This window comes from Mustelus asterias, chromosome 9 (genome assembly GCF_964213995.1).
Source record: "Mustelus asterias chromosome 9, sMusAst1.hap1.1, whole genome shotgun sequence".
NCBI classification, from domain to species: domain Eukaryota; kingdom Metazoa; phylum Chordata; class Chondrichthyes; order Carcharhiniformes; family Triakidae; genus Mustelus; species Mustelus asterias.
In genome coordinates, this window is record NC_135809.1 from 21,129,619 (window position 1) to 21,150,443 (window position 20,825).

The 20,825-nt window shown below is 44.1% G+C and overlaps 1 protein-coding gene across 2 annotated transcripts in view; it reads right to left on the reverse strand.

Moving 5' to 3' along the window:
• LOC144499086 (protein O-mannosyl-transferase TMTC2-like) overlaps positions 1 to 18,895 on the reverse strand; it is a 189,339-nt gene extending 170,444 nt beyond the window's left edge. The window contains exon 1 of one of the 2 annotated variants that reach the window (XM_078221158.1): positions 18,642 to 18,895. Coding sequence is in view for 1 of the 2 variants with exons in the window: in XM_078221157.1 (XP_078077283.1) it covers positions 18,566 to 18,648 (83 nt within the window). In the remaining variant the exon portion in view is untranslated. Of the gene's footprint in view, positions 1 to 18,565 lie in introns of both variants that reach the window. The other variant, XM_078221157.1, reaches the window with a different exon arrangement.
• Between the last annotated feature and the right edge of the window lie 1,930 nt (positions 18,896 to 20,825).

Sequence of the window (20,825 nt, forward strand, 5' to 3'; positions counted from 1 at the left end):
ATCGTTAGGATTATATTTACTGGAGTTTAGAAGAGTGAGAGGGGATCTCCTAGAAACTTACAAAATTCTAGCACGATTAGACAGGGTAGAGTCAGAAAGAATGTTCCCGATGGTGGGGGAGTCCAGAACTAGGGGGTCATAGTCTGAGGGCAAGGAGTAAGCCTTTTAGGGCAGAGGTGAGGGGAAATTTCTTCATCCAGAGAGTGATGAATCTGTGGATCTCACTACCACAGAAAGTAGTTGAAGCCAAAACGTTGTTTGATTCAAGAAGGAATTAGATCTGGCTCTTGGGGCTAAAGGGATCAAGGGATATGGGGGGAAGGTGGGATCAGGGTATTAAATTTGATGATCAGCCATGATCATAATAAATGGCAGAGCAGGTTCAAAGGGCCGAATAGCCTGCTCCTGCTTCTATTTTCTATGTATGTTTCTATTTATGTTTCTATGGAGGCTTTGGAGGGCCGAAGAGCCTGTTTCCTGTGCTGTACTGTTCTTTGTATATCTGCAATAGCACCAAACAGGGATATGGGATTCTCCAGAGGTACAGAATAAGGACTGAAAAATTAGTCAATTCTATTCAACAAAATTTATTATACAATTTACAGTTGTGTTGGTAGACATTAAGAGACAAGCCACCTTTCGGCCAAATGTGCAATACCAAGTAAACATAGAAAATAGGAGCAGGAGTAGGTCATTCAGCCCTTCGAGACTTATCCACCATTCAATATGATCATGGCTGATCCTCTATCTCAATTCCAGCACTCTCCCCATACCCCTTAACACCTTTGGAGTCTAGAAATCCATTTATTTTCTTCTTAAATATACTCAGTGACTTAGCCTCCACAGCCCTTTGTGGCAGAGAATTCCACAAGTTCACCACTCCCTGAGTGAAGATGTTTCTCCTCATCTCAGTCCTAGGTGGCCTACCCCGTATCCTTAGATTGTGGGCAAGTTTTTAATGGCCTCGCTCAAGCGAGACCGGAAATTCCCACCTAAGGTCAACGGACATTTCCACCCCTCACCCGCTCCAATTCTGTGATGGGCGAGGCAATAGAATTCTGGCCTGTAACTCTTTGTACTAGTCCCCCCCCAACCGGAGGGTACAACATCCCTGCATCCAGTCTGTCCAGACTTGTCAGAATTTTGTACGTTTCAATTTGATCCCCTCTAAACTCCAGTGAATATGTGCCCAGTCAACCAAATCTTTCATCATCCGACAATCCTGCCATCCCATTACTGAGACTGGCTTTTAATTTCAGATTTATTAATTGAATTCAAATTCCACCAGCTGCCGTGGTCTGGTTGTCCCCAGAGGATTAGCCTTAAATTGTCAGCCCAGTGACATTACCACTACGCCACTGCCTTTCCCTTTGCTTATCTTTAATTTCCTAGCCAATATTTATCCACCAATCAGCATCCCAAAAGCAGATTATCTGGACATTATCATGTGGCTGTTTTTTTGGAACTCATTGCATGCAAATTGGCAGTCACATTTCTTACATTGCCACAGTGACAACACTTCAAAAAAACTTCACTGGCTGGAAAGCACTTTGAGAAGTCAGTGGTTGTGAAAAGTGCTTTCTAAACACAAGCCTTCCTTGCTATTTCAGGCTCTCGCAAATTATCTGTTTATTAGTTGCTTACCTGAGGATTAATATTCCCTTCTGACGAAGATCAAGCATCTGATCAAGACCCAGATCAGGCACAATGACTTTTCTTCTTAGCTTGGATCTTGTATGTCTCTCTTGTGCAGACCATGAATTGGATTCAATTGGAACTTGGATTTTGGAGAAAGTAAAGAGATGGATTCAATTACAAGGGGGCACAGGTTCAAGGTGAGGGGGGAAAGTTTAAGGAAGATGTGCAAGGGACGTTTTTCACGCAGAAAGTGGTGGGTGCCTGCAACGCGCAGCCAGAGTAGGTGGTGGAAGCAAGCACATTAACAACATTTAAGAGGCATCTAAATGGGTACATGAATAGGGAGGGAATAGAGGGATACGGACTGAGTAAGGGCAGAAGGTTTTTTTTTAGCTTAGTTAGGACATCATGATTGGCACAGGCTTGGAAGGCCGAAGGGCCTGTTCCTGTGCTGTTCTTTTCTTTGTTCTTTGTTCTTTCCTAGCCCATTGGGGCAGCACAGTGAGCACCATTGTTAGCACTACTGCCTCACAGCGCCAGGGTCCTGGGTTCGATTCCCGGCTTGGGTCACTGTGCGGAGTCTGCACGTTCTCCCCGCGTCTGCGGGGGTTTCCTCCGGATGCTCCGATTTCCTTCCAAAGTCCGAAAGATGTGCTGGTTAGGTGCATTGGCCGTACTAAATTCTTCCTCAGTGTACCCGAACAGGCGCCAGAGTGTAGCGACCAAGGGATTTTCACAGTAACCTCATTGCAGTGTTAATGTAAGCCTTACTTGTGACGAATAAATAAACTTTAAAAAAAAGTTTTGAATATTTTTGTTCAAATGAAAACTGAAATAGGAACTAAATTCAAAAAGTGCTGAAAACATTCAGCGGGTCTGCTCGCATCTATGGAGAGAGAAACAGTAACCTCACTGCAGTGTTAATGTAAGCCTTACTTGTGACGCTAGTAAACTTAAACTTCTGCGCAATGGCTTTATAACTTTAAGAATGGAGTAAACATTTTTTAAAATTCATATTAAAAATATTGCTGCATTGCAAAGTATGGCGAGGCTTTCCTCTTTTGATGTTGCTGCAATTAAACAACATTTAAATCAGCACAGGTTCAGCAACGTGAAATGCAAACCATCATTTCCACTCTGTGGATAGGAATACAGACTGCTAATAGATCCCCATACGGTGACTTAATACCACTGGGGTGGTTACGTAACAGACAAGTGATTATGCAATTAACAGGAGTGATGAGAAATGTCAATATAGGTGATATACCTTTCTTTACTCTATATATTTTTCTACATTTATTCCATAGTCTGGATCGTCCTTTCAGAAGGAGCAAAGGAATGCCTACCATATTCCAACATGCGATTTTATTTTACTGACCGTGTGAGATGTGAAACTGTACTGCAAATGTACTTTCACAAGACAAATCAACTTTTAAGAGGGATTTTAACTCTCAGCAACCGTGAAATGGGATTTAAAATGGAGGTGGGAGACTTGATACTCTATTCCTGCTCCGATGGCAGTTTCCTGGAGGGCTCGTATACTGGGTGGCCCAGGTTCCCATTTGAAGGAGGTGACTCATGAATCTGTGCAAATCAGGATCTCATGATGTCTACATGAAGTCAACGCAATTTCAAGTGGTATTTAGCATTGTGTGGCCTTCTCTCAATAAAACCTGGTAGTACAGCCTAAGAGACGAGAACAGGTAAGTGTTCAAAGATTTCTTGTGGGGTTAGGAAATGTTGCCGTTTCCTCCAGGGATCTCAAGAATAATATGACACTGCCATAGCTCAGATTCCCCCACAACTCCCCCCAGGGTTCATGATTCCTGCCACCACCCCTTGGACCTACTTCCTGCCAGTGACCTGCAGGAGGAGGAGGGGTGGAGGGGGTGGCATTGGTATGGGACCTGCTTGTAAGGCCCAGCCCTCAAAAAGGACTTGATGCTTGAAAAACCAGCCATAATCTTCACCTGCCCACTACCTGCAATCCAGTCTTTAGAGTTTCTCTGAGGGTGTACTCCAATATTAATATTGCTGTGATACTCCAGTGGAAATGTAAACACACGGGGCCAGGTCAGGATCTGATGCCTCAGGATGCCAGAGAGCTGGAATTAGACCTGTGCACCCCACTCTCCCATCACACCCCACCCTCCACCTCCCTGCCCCTCACCTCAGTCTCTGATGGCTTCACAACTGAAGCAAATGGCCCCCTCCCTCAATGAACCCACGGCTGTGAGCAGCCTGGATTTTCCAGCTCTAATTTCTTCCCACATGCAGCATTTGGATGTTTCAATGTAGCACAGCATCACAAAATAAGTTCATAAGTGCATAAGATATGGGAGCAGAATTAGGCCATTCGGCCCATCAAGTCTGCTCCACCATTTGATCATGGCTGATATGCTCTTCAGCCCCATTTTCCTGCCTTCTCCCCATAACCCTTCAACCCATTACCAATTAAAAATCTGTCTAACTCCTCCTTAAATTTACTCACTGTCCCAGCATCCACCGCACTTTGGGGTCGCGAATTCCATACATTCACAACCCTTTAGGAGAACTAGTTTCTCCTCAACTCTGTTTTAAATTTGCTACCCCTTATCCTAAGACTATGATCTCTTGTCCTAGAATGCCCCACCAGCGAAAGCATCTGCTCCATATCTACTTTATCCATACCTTTGATCGTCTTGTATACCTCAATTTGATCTCCCTTCAGTCTCATCATTATGAAGTGCTTCGAAAGGTGAGTCATGGCATGAATCAATTACAGTCTCCCAGGCCACCTGGATCCACTACAGTTTGCCTACCGCTGCAACAGGTCCACAGCAGATGCCATCTCCCTGGCCCTGCACTCAACCCTGGAACACCTAGATAACAAGGACATCTATGTCAGACTCCTACTTATTGACTACAGCTCACCCTTCAGCACAATTATTCCCACGAAACTCATCTCCAAACTCCATGGCCTGGGCCTTGGCACCTTCCTCTGTGACTGGATCCTGAACTTCCTCACTCACAGACCACAATTAGTAAGGATAGACAACAACATCTCCTACACAATCATCCCCAACACCGGTGCCCCACAAGGCTGTGTTCTCAGCCCCCTACTATACTCCTTATACACTTATGACTGTGTGGCCAAATTCCCCTCCAATTCGATTTTCAAGTTTGCTGACAACACCACTGTAGTGGGTCAGATCTCAAACAATGACGAGACAGAGTACAGGAATGAGATAGAGAATCTGGTGGACTGGTGCGGCAACAATAATCTCTCCCTCAATGTCAACAAAATGAAGGAGATTGTCATCAACTTCAGGAAGTGTAAAGGAGAACATGTTCCTGTCTACATCAGTGGGGACAAAGTAGAAAGGGTCAAGAGCTTCAAGTTTTTAGGTGTCCAGATCACCAACAAGCTGTCCTGGTCCCCCCACGCCGACACTATAGTTAAGAAAACCCACCAATGCCTCTACTTTCTCAGAAGACAAAGGAAATTTGGCATGTCAGCAATGACTCTCACCAACTTTTAAAGATGCACCATAGAAAGCATTCTTTCTGGTTGTATCACAGCTTGGTATGGCTCCTGCTCTGCCCAAGACTGCAAGGAACTACGAAAGGTCATGAATGTAGCCCAATCCATCACGCAAACCAGCCTCCCATCCATTGACTCTGTCTACACTTCCCACTGCCTCGGCAAAGCAGCCAGCATAATTAAGGACCCCAGACACTCTCTCTTCCACCTTCTTCCGTCGGGAAAAAGATACAAAAGTCTGAGGTCACGTACCAACCGACTCAAGAACAGCTTCTTCCCTGCTGCTGTCAGACTTTTGAATGGACTTACTTTGCATTAAGTTGATCTTTCTCTACATCCTAGCTATGACTGTAACACTACACTCTGCACTCTCTCGTTGCCTTCTCTATGAATGGTATGTTTTGTCTGTATCACGCACAAGAAATAATACTTTTCACTGTATGTTAATACATGTGACAATAATAAATCAAATTCTTCTAAATTCCAGAGAGTATAGGTCTAAACTGTTCAATCTTTCTTCATCAACATAAATTGATGTTTAAGTTCCTTCCACTAAATGCTGAAGGTTGATTTACAAATGATTGCTTTTTGAGTCGGTACAGAACAATCTGTCTGCAGAACTGAAGTAGATGAATCTGCTGTTAAGTTTTTTATTCCACTGGGACCCCATCTACCAGCTCGATTGCTGCTCAAAGTGTCATTGTTACTTACCATTTATATACCACCTACTTCACATTGGCATTTATGTAGTGTTATCCGTAAAGGAAAGGCTTATATTTATAAAACAACTTCCATGATCTCAAGAAACCCCAAAAGCATTTATAGCCAATTAAGTATTTTTGAAAAGTTGTCAACAGTTCATAGAACCTCCACAGTGTAGAAGGAGGCCATTTGACCCATCGAGTCTGCATCGACTCTCTGACAGAGTATCTTACACAGGCCCTCTCCCCCACCCTATCCCCGAAACCCCACACAGTTACCATAGCTGATCCCCCTAACCTACACATTTTGGGACACTAAGAGACGATTTAGCATGGCCAATCTCCCCAACCTGCTCATCTTTGGAGTGTGGGAGAAAACTGGAGCGCCCAGAGGAAACCCATTCAAACATGGGGAGAATGTGCAAACTCCACACAGACAGACAGTCAGCCAAGGCTGGAACTGGACCCGGGCATTGTGAGGCAGCAGTGTTAACCACTATGCCACCGTGTCAATTGTTGCAATGTATGAAAAGCAGCAGCCAGTGAGTGCACAGCAAAGACGCACAAACAGTGATGTAACAGTTTTTGGTTGATGGCTAAACTTTGACCAGTGAAAACATCCTGTTTGATGTTACTTTAACATTCAAATATCACCTACTTCATTAGTTTACATTGGCATTTGTGTAGCGTTATCTGTAAAGAAAAAACTTATATTTATATAACAATTTCCATGATCTCAAGATATCCCAAAAGCATTTACTTTGCAATACTGCCTTGGGAATTTTTACATCCACAGACAGGGCAGGTGGGGCCTTCCCAGACCACAGTAGACAAAAAAGGGAACTGCTCAAAATATATATAATATGATGTTAATGTATCCTGAGAAAGAGAGGCTGAAAAATGGACAGAATGGGGAAATTGGAGAAATTTCCAGTGTGTAGCAGGGCTTCTTTCAAAGTTATGTTCAGACACATCATTGCACAGCATCGAAAGAAATTATTTTTTGCATATATTTTGCTGTACCTGGGTTGAGATTGCCTTATCCTGATCTTACCCAGAAATGACATCCTTCCCCTCAATAAGCCAACAATAAAGTAGATCTTGCAGCCCAATGAATAATAGAAGGTGCCTGAATGCAAGTTGACCAAAAGGGCTACTGTCATGACAAGCTCCATTTTTGTCAATAATGCCCGCAGTGCAAACCTTGAGGCTTTCCTTGGCTACACGTTTGGCAGGTACATATCTTGTTCAGTTAAAAACATGAGAAAAACATTCTGTTCTCAACAAGATGGGTTGAGCACACAATCCATTACCGTGCAAGGACAATTGGGCACAGTAGCTAGTCGTACACTAGAAACCCTTGATTTGATAACTGTCGAGTTCTTTGGAGCACTGCCGTACTATTGTATCTCCTCCGCTCTGTTCCACTGTTTAAAAAGCAATTGCAAGTCGATTCTATTCCAAAATCCAGACATTCCAGATGGGGACATCAGTTAAAATCATTAGGTCTGTAAAGAACAGCTGAGAACAAGTGGTCTTTTCCCAGTTGCCTTCCTCTATAGCTCAAGTATAATAATTATAAGATAAGCTACTCCTATACAATTACAAAATAAAACAGTTTTCATTCTTGCTACTGAGATTCTGAGATTTTTAAGTCATGTGTTGGGGCAGCATTCTGATTTATAGTGATTCAATAAATTAAATTCTGTTTTTGTTATATAGGATTCCAAATTTTTAACCAGTGTTTTGGGGATTGCATTCCACAATTCCATGCATTTTTTCACGAACACTGCTAAGCAGAAACCTTGATTATTCGAGGAAAAGATTTACTGAAGCTTCATTGTAAAGCTGTGTTGAAATATAATTACATATTTAAACCATACAAACTTTACTCAAAGCGTGTGAAGTCCCAAGTATGCAGAAGTAATGTCCAAAGAGTTCAGAAAAGATTTGCACACATTTTGACTCAGAGTTGTTCCTTTCTAATAATTTATAGTTTATTTCTGTTCATCAGATACGCCTAATAGTAGATAACTTTCTGACTAGTTTAAATAAACTTTAGGTCTGCATACAGCTTAGCAGAAAGGGTTCTGACTGAGCTCTAACTTGCTGTGTTCTGTCTTTTATCAGTCTTGTTCAATGATATTGCCACACCAGTTCTTAATATGTGTGTTTTTCCTGATTAGTAACGACACTGTAAAAAGGACTAGTTGGGGCTGTTTAATAATTTCTTCAGTAGATTTTTCCTGTTTTAATTTCGATTACTCTCAAAAATGATTGCTTAAGAAGAATTCTGAAAGTCTGAAAGATGTGCAGGTTAGGTGGATTGGCCATGCGAAATTGCCCCTTAGTGTCAGGGAGACTCGCTAGGGTCTCCTTGACATAACATGGGGTTATGGGGATAGGGCTTGGGTGGGATTGTGGTCAGTGCAGACTCGATGGGCCGAATGGCCTCCCTTCTGCATTGTAGGATTCCAATTTGAGGTTTTTAAAAATATCGCAGAGCCCACTGCCCGCCTTAAGAATTTAGATTTTAGTTATAAACACCGCACCATCTATTTTTAAGCAGATGTCAAAAGCAATTCAGAAAATGCTGGAAAATCTCAGCATGTCCGACAGCATCTGCGGGGAGGGGATACAGCCAATGCTTCAAGTCTAGATGACGCTTCGTCACTTTTCTGTTTTTGTTTCAGATTCCAGCATCCGCAATATTTTGCTTTTATGTTAAAAGCAATTTCTAGTTTAGTGGGAAGAGAGGCTTATGTGAGATGCATGACCTTTTCTGAGTATATTTTGGCAGTGGAGTGTAGCTACTGTCAAGCATTTACAAGAGACTAAACGGTTTCTTCAACCATGAAAGTTGCTCATTGGGCACAATTGCAAACAGCAACTCTGGATGCACTGCAGCCGATTAAGTATTGAATGTCCCTAACTTCTCAAAATGTGCTCATCTTGCGTTTAAGTTGGGCAATTTTAAAAAGAAATGATGTACTGACTTCGATATTTATTTGCATTAAATAGGAGAAAATACATTGTAATCGTTTTGGCATGGCTTCACTGGCGTCTGGGAAGCCAGGGAGAGAGCAGCGTTACAAACAGAAGGGCAACGGAGAAAAATAAAAAAGTCTTTCTCATCATGTCAGTAAATTTACTGCATGTTATACCACAGCTGACAGGAATATGGATAAAGCATCCATCTGGCTTCAGATAGGTGGCTGAAATGTTTGATTCAAAATATCAAGGTTACTGCCAAGATGTCGGATCCAGAAGAAATACAGTAAATCACACAATCAGGCTTCCAAAATCCTGTTGCTTGAAAATAACAAAAAATTGCATTCGCACACTATAATTCTCCAACCAATTACTATATAGGTCACTAGAACAGACTGGTAGTTTAGACTGCCAACTTACTGAATATTTTAACATGTTAACATTTCAACTTTAAATCTAAAATTGCAGCAACTAAATGACATACAGACAAATTTTTGTTCTTATAATAGAATATTATCCCTTACTGCTTTGGTTAACAATTTCAATTATTGCAGATTAGCAAACATCACAGGGAATATAGCTTAGACTATATCTTCAACTACATTATCTTGCTCTACACAATGCTGGTCATTGCTTATTAGTGAATTCAGAAGCATATTTTTAAATCTGCTACTCCACATTGAGCTGAGCCCTAAACACTGGAAATTAATTTGGTGCAATGTTCGACTGTTGATAGACATCTGAATGCACAATTCCAGTTTAAAACTAGCACTGATTCCAGATTCATATGAATCAGACTGTGGTGCTGTCAAATCTGACCTGCTCCTCCATTCTGATCACATTCTTGACTGCAATGTGCAATCATGTTGGCAGCTTGATACAACTCAAAGTATGCCCTGACCCACATGCTTGAATGATCTGATTAATTTCATAAATACTACTCTGAAATTCATTCAATCTACCACTGTTGACAATGCAAAAATACCTTGAAGACAAGAATAAAGAGGTGAGGATGTGACAATTGGTCCACTTTTGTTTACAAGGTCTTCCTACACTGTCCCCCAAAAATCTTTCTTTTTAATGTAACTTATTGACTTTGGGGGAAGGGAATGTAAGATTTTTTAAAAACCAAATTCACAAATAAAACACTGTTCAAGTCATGTAATCATTGCACCTTCACCAACATTATTATGTCTAAGCTGGGCAGCACGGTGGCACAGTGGTTAGCACTGCTGCCTCACAATGCCAGGGACCTGGGTTCGATTCCCAGCTTGGGTCACTGTCTGTGTACAGTTTGTACATTCTCCCTGTGTCTGCATGGGTTTTTTCCGGGTGCTCTGGTTTCCTCCCACAGTCCAAAGATGTGCAGGTTAGGTTGATTGGCCATGCTAAATTGCCCCTTGGTAACAGGGGGCTAGCTCGGGTAAATCTATGGGGATAGGGCCTGGGTGGGATTGTGGTCAGTGCAGACTGGATGGGCCAAATGGTCTCCATCTGCACTGCAGAATTCTATGATTCTATGAAGCTGATCTTTCTCTTCACCCTATCTGTAACTGCAACACTATATTTTGCACCCTATCCTTTCCTTCTCCCCTACGTACTCTATGAACAGTATGTTTTGTCTGCATAGCATGCAAGAAACAATACTTTTTACTGCATTCCAATACACGTGACAATAATAAATCAAATCAAATCTTGATTATCTGCAAGTATTGAATTCATAATATATTTGATGGGAGTTAAATTAAGTTCCGAGAGTTCGTGTATTGGAACTTTTTGGAAGAATTTGGACTCAGAATTTGAGGACACCTTCTGAACGCTGGAATGAGATAAATCTGTGATCCAATATTTTAATGCCTTACACAAGCAGGGTTACAGGTGTTTTAGTTTATGGGCAACAGCACTGAATTTGCAAGCAGCAATGTATCAAGTACACTGTTCACAGCACTACGTAGGTGAGGCTTTGAAAAACTGAACACAGATTGTAAAATAGTGACATTCTGGGAAGAATTAGACTATTTTCCACTCTAGAAATGGGCACACAGTTGACTGTTGCACCAGACCTGCACACTTAATCCACAAATTGAGAAACACCAATTCTTCCCATAACGGAAAGCACATTGGACGATTATCTGAAAAACATAACTTTAGATTACACCTCAATGAGAATAAAGCCGAGGCATTTCTCGACGCCAGTATACCATTACTTTTATATCAATGTGAAAGCAGCAGTTTACCTCTCAACAGTTAGGTTCCAGTCTGACTCTTGAGAACACTGAAAATCCAAGGTAAAGGTTAAGGGCACTTCACATTGGTTGGGCTACTGATCAAATGTAACATAACTTCAATGCTGTGAAAATCCTCTCTAAGGCTCAGATTTTGTAGTAGCAATGATGACAAAATTACAGCATTGTCTGATTTCAAGAAGAAATTAGATATAGCTCTTGGGGCTAAAGGGATCAAGGGATATGGCGGGGGGAAGGTGGAATTAGGATCTTGAATTTGATGATCAGCCCTGATTAAAATAAATGGCAGAGCAGGCTCGAGGGGACAAATGGCCTACTCCTGCTTCTAGTTTCTATGTTTAAAACTGTCAGTCATCCAAAACTGGCACTAATTACTCCTGCAAAATTGACAACAAATTCTAGAGGCCGGATGTGTGTAGTTAAATGTAGAAATCCAGAAGTGATTCAACACTTCCCCATAGGAACACTAGTGGAGATTCTCCCAGACTGAAATCAAGTAGAAATTACTGAACTTATAAAACTGGAAGTCTCACTGTTATAGCCCTGAAAAAGGTACACCTGTTGAATGACGTAAAGCTGGTTTTAGCTGCATATTAAATACATAATTATTGCTTAATAGCCTCACTGATCCTGAAAAACTGTTCAAATATTTGTGGAATGTCAAATTTCTCCATTACGGCACTAAAATATTCACTTTTTTTAAAAAAGCTTGCTAATGATATTTCAGTTTCTACATAATCCCATATTTCTGCTCCAGTCATTTATTTTGCTCTTTGTAAAGATAGTAATTAAATAATAAGATCATAAGAAATAGGAGCACGAGTAAGCCATTCAGCCCAGTGACCCTGCTCCGCCATCCAGCCCAGTGACCCTGCTCCGCCATCCAGCCCAGTGACCCTGCTCCGCCATCCAGCCCAGTGACCCTGCTCCGCCATCCAGCCCAGTGACCCTGCTCCGCCATCCAGCCCAGTGACCCTGCTCCGCCATCCAGCCCAGTGACCCTGCTCCGCCATCCAGCCCAGTGACCCTGCTCCACCATCCAGCCCAGTGAGCCTGCTCCGCCATCCAGCCCAGTGACCCTGCTCCGCCATCCAGCCCAGCGAGCCTGCTCCGCCATCCAGCCCAGCGAGCCTGCTCCGCCATTCAGCCCAGTGACCCTGCTCCGCCATTCAAAAAGATCATGTTTGGGCGGCATGGTGGCACAGTGGTTAACACTGCTGCCTCACAGTGGCAGGGACCCGCGTTCGATTCCCGGTTTGGGTCACTGTCTGTGTGGAGTTTGCGCGTTCTCCCTGTGTCTGCGTGGGTTTCCTCCGGGTGCTCCGGTTTCCTCCCACAGTTGGCAAGATGTGCAGGTTAGGTTCATTGGCCATGCTAAATTCTCCCTCAGTGTACCCGAACAGGTGCTGGGAGTGTGGCAACTAGGGGATTTTCACAGTAACTTCATTACAGTGTTAATGTAAGCCTACTTGTGACACTAATAAATTAACTTTAAGGTTGACCTGATTGGTTTTTTAATCCCAAAAGAGAAAATGCTGGAAATTCTCAGCAGGTTTGGCAGCATCTGTAAGGAAAGAAAACAGCTGACATTTCGAGTCCGGATGACCCTTTGCCAAAGCTTTGACAAGGGGCCATCTGGACTCAAAACATCAGCTCTTTTCTCTTCTTACAGATGCTACCAGAGCTTCTGAGATTTTCCAGCATTTTCTCTTTTGATTTCAGATTCCAGCATCCGCAGTAATTTGCTTTTATCCAGTGTATTTTTAATCATTTATGGGACATGGGCAACACTGGCTGGCCAACATTTATTGCCCATCCCTCGTTGCCCTTGGTGGAGGGGGGGGGGAAGGAATTGAGAGTCAACCACATTATTGTCACATGTAGGCCAATCCAGATAAGGACGGTAGATTGCCTTCCCTAAAGGACATTACTGAATCAGATGGGTTTTTCCGACAATTGACAATGGCTTCATGGTCACCAGTAGATTCTTAATTCCAGATTATTTTTATTGAATTCAAATGCCACTATTTGCCGTGGCGGGATTTGAACCTGGGTCCCCAGAACATTAGCTGAGTTTCTGGATTAATAGTTCAGCGATGATTCCAATAGACCTGTGGCCTTACCTCCACTTGCTTGGCTACACCACCACCGTGCACCCCCCCCCTCCCCCTCCCTTATCAATACCTAACTCCTTTATCGGTCAAAAATCTATGTAACTCAGCCTTGAATACATTCAATCACTCAGCTGCCAATGCTCTTTGAAAGATAATTCCAAAGACAATAATATTTTAAGTAAAAATGAAAAACTCAGGGGAGGTAATGGTGTAGTGGTATTGTCACTGAACTAGTAAGCCAGAGACCAGGGTAATTAATGCTCTGGGGACCCAGGTTCCAATCCCACCGTGACAGATGGTGAAATTTGAATTCAAATAAAAATCTGGAATTGAAAGTCTAATGATAATCATGAAACATTTTTATAAAAACCCACCTAGTTCACTAATGACATTTAAGGAAGGTGATTATCTGTGTGGAGTTTGCACATTTTCCCCGTGTCTGCGCGAGCTTCCTCCGGGTGCCTTAATTTCCCCCCACAGTCCAAAGATGTGCAGGTTAGGTGGATTGGCCATGCTAAATTGAGTCTTAGTTTCTCAAGATGTGTAGGTTACGGATGGGGGCGGGGTGGTCGGCCTTGGTAAGATACCCTGTCAGAGAGTTGCTGCGGACCCAATGGGCTGAATCTATGAAATCTGCCATCCTTACCTGGTCTGGCCTACACGCGACTCCAGACCCACAGCAATTTTTCTGTTGCCTGATTCTTAAATGCCCTCTGAAATGGCCTAGCAAACCACTCAGTCCAAGGGTAATTAGGAATGGGCAATCAATGCTGGGCCAGCCAGTGATGCCCACACCCCCTGAGCAAATAAAAAATATACTGCCTGGTCTGCTGTCTATGAGAATACTTGAATGTGATTGGCTGCTTACCCTCATTGCTGACATCACTGTTGCTAAATTGCATGGAGATCCCCTTGACCTTGCACCGAATCCCAACTAACATTATGAAAAGGGAATTCCATAGAAGAGTGATATCGGACTCGAAATGTTAATTCTGTTTCACTCTCGCCACAGCTGCTGCCAGCCTGGCTGAGATTTTCCAGCACTTTCTGTTTTTATTTGAGAATGGGGAAATCCCATGTCACAGCGTTCCCTAGCCCTTTGTGGGGAGCCTTTTCTGGGGTCAGCAGCAAGTGCCATCGCTTCTCCACTTACCACGAAATCCACCTGGGAATAATTCAAATTTATCCACTGCTCTGTCGTGGCATTAAAAAAAGTTACCTACATAGCATAGTTCTGAGCATGTGCACAATGGTGTTCTTCATGCATGTCACCAAGAACCCACAAAGGACAACATGGTGTTTATATTCCAAGATGCACAGCATGCATAAGTTAAAGACAAAAGAACATGGAATATGTGGCAGCTAAGAACTGCATTGTGATTCAATGAGTGCAAAGCTGCTTTGTCACTAAGCTCAATGTGGGGCATAATGAGGTGCAAGTGACAGCATAACTTGAATATGCTAGATGCACATTGCATTTTAAGAATAATAGCTTGAATATAATGCCACCTCCTTTGAAGGAGGGCAGGGGAGTTTCCCTCATATTCTCGACAATATTCTTCCCTCGACCAACACTTGAAACAGATGACCTGGCCATGTAATGTGTTGTCATTTGTAAAAATACATAAAATACGACTTGTATTCATATAGTGTATTTCACGACCACAGATATATCAAACACTTTACAGCCATTAATTACTTTAGAAGTGCAGTCACTGTTGTATTGTAGGAAATTCAACAAGCAATTTGCACATAGCAAACTCTCTCAGCTACATTTTGATGACCAGATGACCTGTTCTGTGAAAACGATTGAGGGATGAATATTAGTTAGGACACAGGGATAATACCCTGCTCTCTTTTGCAATAGTGACAGGAGATACTTTACATCCACCAAAGGAGACAGACATGGCCTCAGCTTAACATAGAATCCCTACAGTACAGAAGGAGGCCATTTGGCCCACTGAGTCTCCACCTCTGACACTCCAGCAGAGCATCTTACCCAGGCCCCATCCCTGAAGCCCCACATATTTACCCTGCTAATCCCCCTACCCTACACATCTTTGGACACTAAGGGGCAATTTAAAATGGCCAATCCACCTAACCTGCACATCTTTGGACGTGGGAGGAAACCGGAGCACTCGGAGGAAAACCCACGCAGGCACAGGGAGAACGTGTAAACTCCACACTCAAACATCTCATCTGACAGATGGCACCAGCCCCCACCCCCAACTGTGCAGCACTCCCTCAATACTGCACTGGAATGTCAACTTTGGTTCATTTGTGCTCAAGTCCTGGAGTGGACCTTCAAACTGAGGCAAGAGTGCTACTAATTGAGCCACAGATGACACTAATGGGACATTTAACATCTGTGAGACCTTGTTTTGTGCAAATTGGCTGCCATATTTCCTACGTTATAACAGTAACAATCTAAAAGTCCTTCATTGGTAACATTATGAGGTTCATGATGAGGTTGTGAAAGACATGATACAAATTCAAGTAATTTACGTCCATCTGCTGAATATATATATATATATATATATATATATTTAAATACAGTTGAAGCTATATAGATAATGCTTAATTGCTTTGACATCCCAAGTGTCTTAATAAACGTTTGGCCCTAATATGTTACTCCGTTGTAAGAGACTTCATAGTATTTAGAATGCTAACTGATTCTTTGACCAGAGAATTGTGATGAAATTCTCACAATGCTGCATATCAGCATATTTACCTCCTTCGCTTTTGCATACTAGAGCAATATTGTTAACACCCAACACAAAGTCAATGAAACATGAAGGACAAAAATGCAGGTAATTCACATATTACAATTGGTCTTTACTGGAAAAACCAGTCTGTGGACTGACTGTGCAAATAACTATCATACAATATGCCAATTACAAAGGTATGTTGCACAACCAAGTCAGCAGATCAGACTGAAGCAATATACCACATTCACTCCCCCCCCCCCCTAATGTTTAGAGAGGTCTGTTCGAGGACAACATACTATTCTCAAATTATTTACATAGGATTCACAATCTGAAGGGATGTTCAGGGAAAAACTCCACATTTCATTTTCCCTTTGGTTGTTTGGTGATATAACCCCAAAGCTGAATCCCCCGAAGTGAAAACTAAAACTTCGGCGGGGGTGGCGGGGAGGGGGGAGGAATTCGTCATGCGGTATCTGATTCAAGCTGTCATATCTATGTAACTTCTGAGGATAGTTGCAGAAAACTCATTCAACATTTCCTCCAAAACCCCCCCATTACCTTACTCTCCCTGCTGTTTATTCAAATTAATCTTCAGCAGGAGGGAGTGACAGTAAAGGCTAAGTGACAACACATCATGATCCTGAAATAACTCCATGGGATACCGGCGCACAAACTATTCCTTTGAAATCCTCGCCTCTTGTTATTTTAGTGGAACCGTGAACCCATTTGGTTTCAAATGAGTGGGTTGAGATGGGGGCATTCGAAATAGCATTAACGCCGCTAATAAATACAACAGCCGGAGAGATTCTGAGTGTACGTTAAGCTGATACATCAGTCTCCCACTCAGCAATTGGGAGACCCACATTTCTGCACCTTCTCTCCAGGAATGGCTTTGAGTCAATCCTTCCCCTGGTATATCAATTCACCCCCCGCCCAATGTATAATTTTGACTAGACACATTGCAGGACTGAGAAACCATCAACATGAGAAGTGCCGTCTTAAAGCACGCGTGCTTGTCATAGGGCAGAAATTTCTATTCTTATATGCTTTTTGACTGATTCCAGGGCTGGTTTGATTAGTAATTTTAAGAAGACGCACATTTATTTGTAAGGGTGTACAGTAGATACATGTTTAATTTGAACATATTTCCAATCACTCTCCCTCTCCCAGACAAAATAATCACACTGTTGGGTCCTGGTCTTTTCTCTTGCAGGGAGGGCGGTTGATTGATTTGCGCCGTTGTTCAACGTGACAACATGAACCTATCAAAGCTTGCGTACTTTGTGAAATTGGCTAATAATCAGTTTTATTTGATCCGTATATTAAACCTATCTCTGACTGTGAACAACGCAAACACCTCCCTGTCACCAGCAGTCTGCGCCTCTCGCTTGTTGGCAAGGCTTTGGCTTTTGTCAGTCCCAATTTCTCCCTCCCCTCCAAAAAGCCACGGGGGATGAAATGTCCCCAAATTGATTGAAATAGCGGGGTTTTTTTTCCACTGGAACATCTCAAACCCTTGCAGCGCCAACTAACTTCAAGCAACAGTCAAGCCCTCTCCCTCCTCCCTCTGATGATCAAGTCAATGTACCGTCAGTTCCTGGTCGGTTTAATGTAAATAGAGCGTGAAAAACCGCACACACTGAAGTTTATCCACGCGTGATTATTCTCATCTATCCCAATTAAGCAACCACTAAATGGTAATCAGATTAAGTCGCCGGAAACTGAATTAAACTCGAGGTCCACAATAGCGGGGGGACGTGTCTTTTTCTTAATCAACTGGCAACAATTCGCAGCATCAAAACACTGCGGCTTTCACCCGCACAACGGACGGGGGGGGGGGGGGGGTTAGATACAGGGAGCTCCGGAGTTCCTTCAACAGCACATTCTTCACCTCCCAGTCGCATTTTAAAAGTGTATTTAAAGGAGGAATTATTTCTTCTTTATATATAAACAAGTGCAAAAGGCAAGCATGAGGATTTCAGCTGTCGCAGCCAGAGTACAGATGTTCTTGTGACTCCCTGAGTTAAATTAGATGACTGAATGTGTGATTGCTCTGTCTGCTTAGGACCCGGTGCAGTTGAAATGTGTGATGATTCTGCTCAGGACCCTGTGAATTTCTAAGCAGGCTGACATGCTGGAGGGATCTTTATTCCTTCCCCCTAAATCTCAAGTGGATCTCCGGGTCTGTCCAGCTGTGGTGACACACTCCAGAGTTCCCGCACCCCAAACAATTCATTCCGCCCCCCCCCCCCCCGCTCCCCAGGACACCAACCGACTCAAGAACAGCTTCTTCCCTGCTGCCATCAGACTTTTGAATGGACCTAAGTTGATCTTTCTCTGCACCCTAGCTGTGACTGTAACACCACATTCTGCACCCTTCCCTTTCCTCCTCTATGAACGGTATGCTTTGTCTGTCTAGTCAAGAAACAATACTTCTCACTGTATCCCAATACATGTGACAATAATAAATCAAATCAAAATCAGAATCAAAGGCGGGGAGGGACAGTGTACATTTCCTTCCCTCCCTCACTCTGCCTTGTGGAGATTCGGGTCAGAATAGGATGGAAACAACAGCAGAAAGAGAGACTGTCAGCAGTTTGGAGTGATCAGTCAGGGAAGTATGGGGAGTGAGAACAATACCTACCTGTCATCGTAGCAGAAGTCAGCGCCGAGCGTGTTCAGATACAAGACAAGCGCGACCGCACTGCTAACACACTCACAAATCATCTCTGCTACACGAAGGCGAGAGCTGGGCTGGTCACCTCGCCGGAGTGGATCGGCATCCTCGGGCTGTTTATTTGTGTCGCTTTATTTTTTTCTTCTTCCTCTTCTCTCCCTCTTTTTTTTTGGAGTCTCTGGAACCTCTGGGTAGAATGCAAGAAAGGTGTCCAGCCCCAGGATCCGCACAACTAGCTGCTTAGGTGGAGCCTTGCTCTGTGTATAAATATATAGGAGGCTGCAAACAGTGTGAGTGAGTGTGTGTGTTTTCTGCTTGTAAAGAGGCGAAGCCGCGTGTGGGGACCCCCGCAGGCAGCAGGACGCATGCGTACAGTCCCACCCCCACCCCCTTATGTCCCCTCCCCCCAACCACCCCCCCTCTTGTCAGTTTCAGTTCAGTTTCAGTCACCCGGCTCCAGTGCAGTCACTGCCCCTCTCTCTCCGTGTGTGTGTGAGTGAGGCTGTCACATAGCAATCCCGCACCTGCTTCTCGGTGCATCAGCAAAGGAGAGGCAGCCTCTCTGCACTGGAAGCACGGCAGAATTCCCTGTGTGTGTGTGTGTGTGTCTGAACTGGCTCTGTGTGTGTGTGTGTGTGTGTCTGAATTGGCTGTGTGTGAACTGGTTCCCTGTGTGTGTGTGTGTGTGTCTGAACTGGCTTCCAGTGTGTGTGTGTGTCTGAACTGGCTTCCAGTGTGTGTGTGTGTGTGTCTGAACTGGCTCCCTGTGTGTGTGTGTGTGTGTCTGAACTGGCTCCCAGTGTGTGTATGTGTGTCTGAACTGGCTCCCAGTGTGTGTGTGTGTGTCTGAACTGGCTCCCAGTGTGTGTGTGTGTGTGTCTGAACTGGCTCCCAGTGTGTGTGTGTGTCTGAACTGGCTCCCAGTGTGTGTGTGTGTCTGAACTGGCTCCCAATGTGTGTGTGTCTCAACTGGCTCCCAGTGTGTGTGTGTCTGAACTGGCTTCCAGTGTGTGTGTGTCTGAACTGGGTCCCTGTGTGTGTGTGTGTGTGTGTGAACTGGCTTCCAGTGTGTGTGTCTGAACTGGCTTCCAGTGTGTGTGTGTCTGAACTGGCTTCCAGTGTGTGTGTGTCTGAACTGACTCCCAATGTGTGTGTGTCTCAACTGGCTCCCGGTGTGTGTGTGTCTCAACTGGCTCCCAGTGTGCGTGTGTCTGAACTGGCTTCCAGTGTGTGTGTGCTTGAACTGGGTCCCTGTGTGTGTGTGAACTGGCTTCCAGTGTGTGTGTGTGTGTGAACTGGCTTCCAGTGTGTGTGTGTGTGTCTGAACTGGCTCCCAGTGTGTGTGTGTCTGAAATGGCTTAGAGTGCGTGTGTGTGTGTGTGTGTGTGTCTGAACTGGCTCCCAGTGTGTGTGTGTGTGTGAACTGGCTTCCAGTGTGTGTGTGTGTGTGTCTGAACTGGCTCCCAGTGTGTGTGTGTGTGTGTCTGAACTGGCTCCCAGTGTGTGTGTGTGTGTCTGAACTGGCTCCCTGTGTGTGTATGTGTGTGTGTCTGAACTGGCTCCCAGTGTGTGTGTGTGTCTGAACTGGCTTCCAGTGTGTGTGTGTGTGCGTGTGTCTGAACTGGCTCCCAGTGTGTGTGTGTGTGTCTGAACTAGCTCCCAGTGTGTGTGTGTGTCATGAACTGGCTCCCAGTGTGTGTGTGTCTGAACTGGCTCCCAGTGTGTGAGTGTGTGGCTGAACTGGCTCCCAGTGTGTGTGTATCATGAACTGGCTCCCAGTGTGTGTGTGTGTGTGTGTGAGAGAGAGAGAGCGAACTGGCTCCCAGTGTGTGTGTGTCTGAACTGGCTCCCAGTGTGTGTGTGTGTGTATGTGTGTCTGAACTGGCTCCCAGTTTGTGTGTGTCATGAACTGGCTCCCAGTGTGTGTGTGTGTGAGAAAGAGAGAGAGAGAACTGGCTCCCAGTGTGTGTGTGTGTGTGTCTGAACTGGCTCCCTGTGTGTGTGTGTCTGAACTGGCTCTCAGTGTGTGTGTGTCATGAACTGGCTCCCAGTGTGTGTGTGTGTCTGAACTGGCTCCCAGTGTGTGTGTGTGTCTGAACTGGCTCCCTGTGTGTGTGTGTGTCTGAACTGGCTCGCTGTGTGTGTGTGTGTGTGTGTGTGTGTGTCTGAACTGGCTCCCTGTGTGCGTGTGTGGTCTGAAATGGCTCCCAGTGTGTGTGTGTGTGTA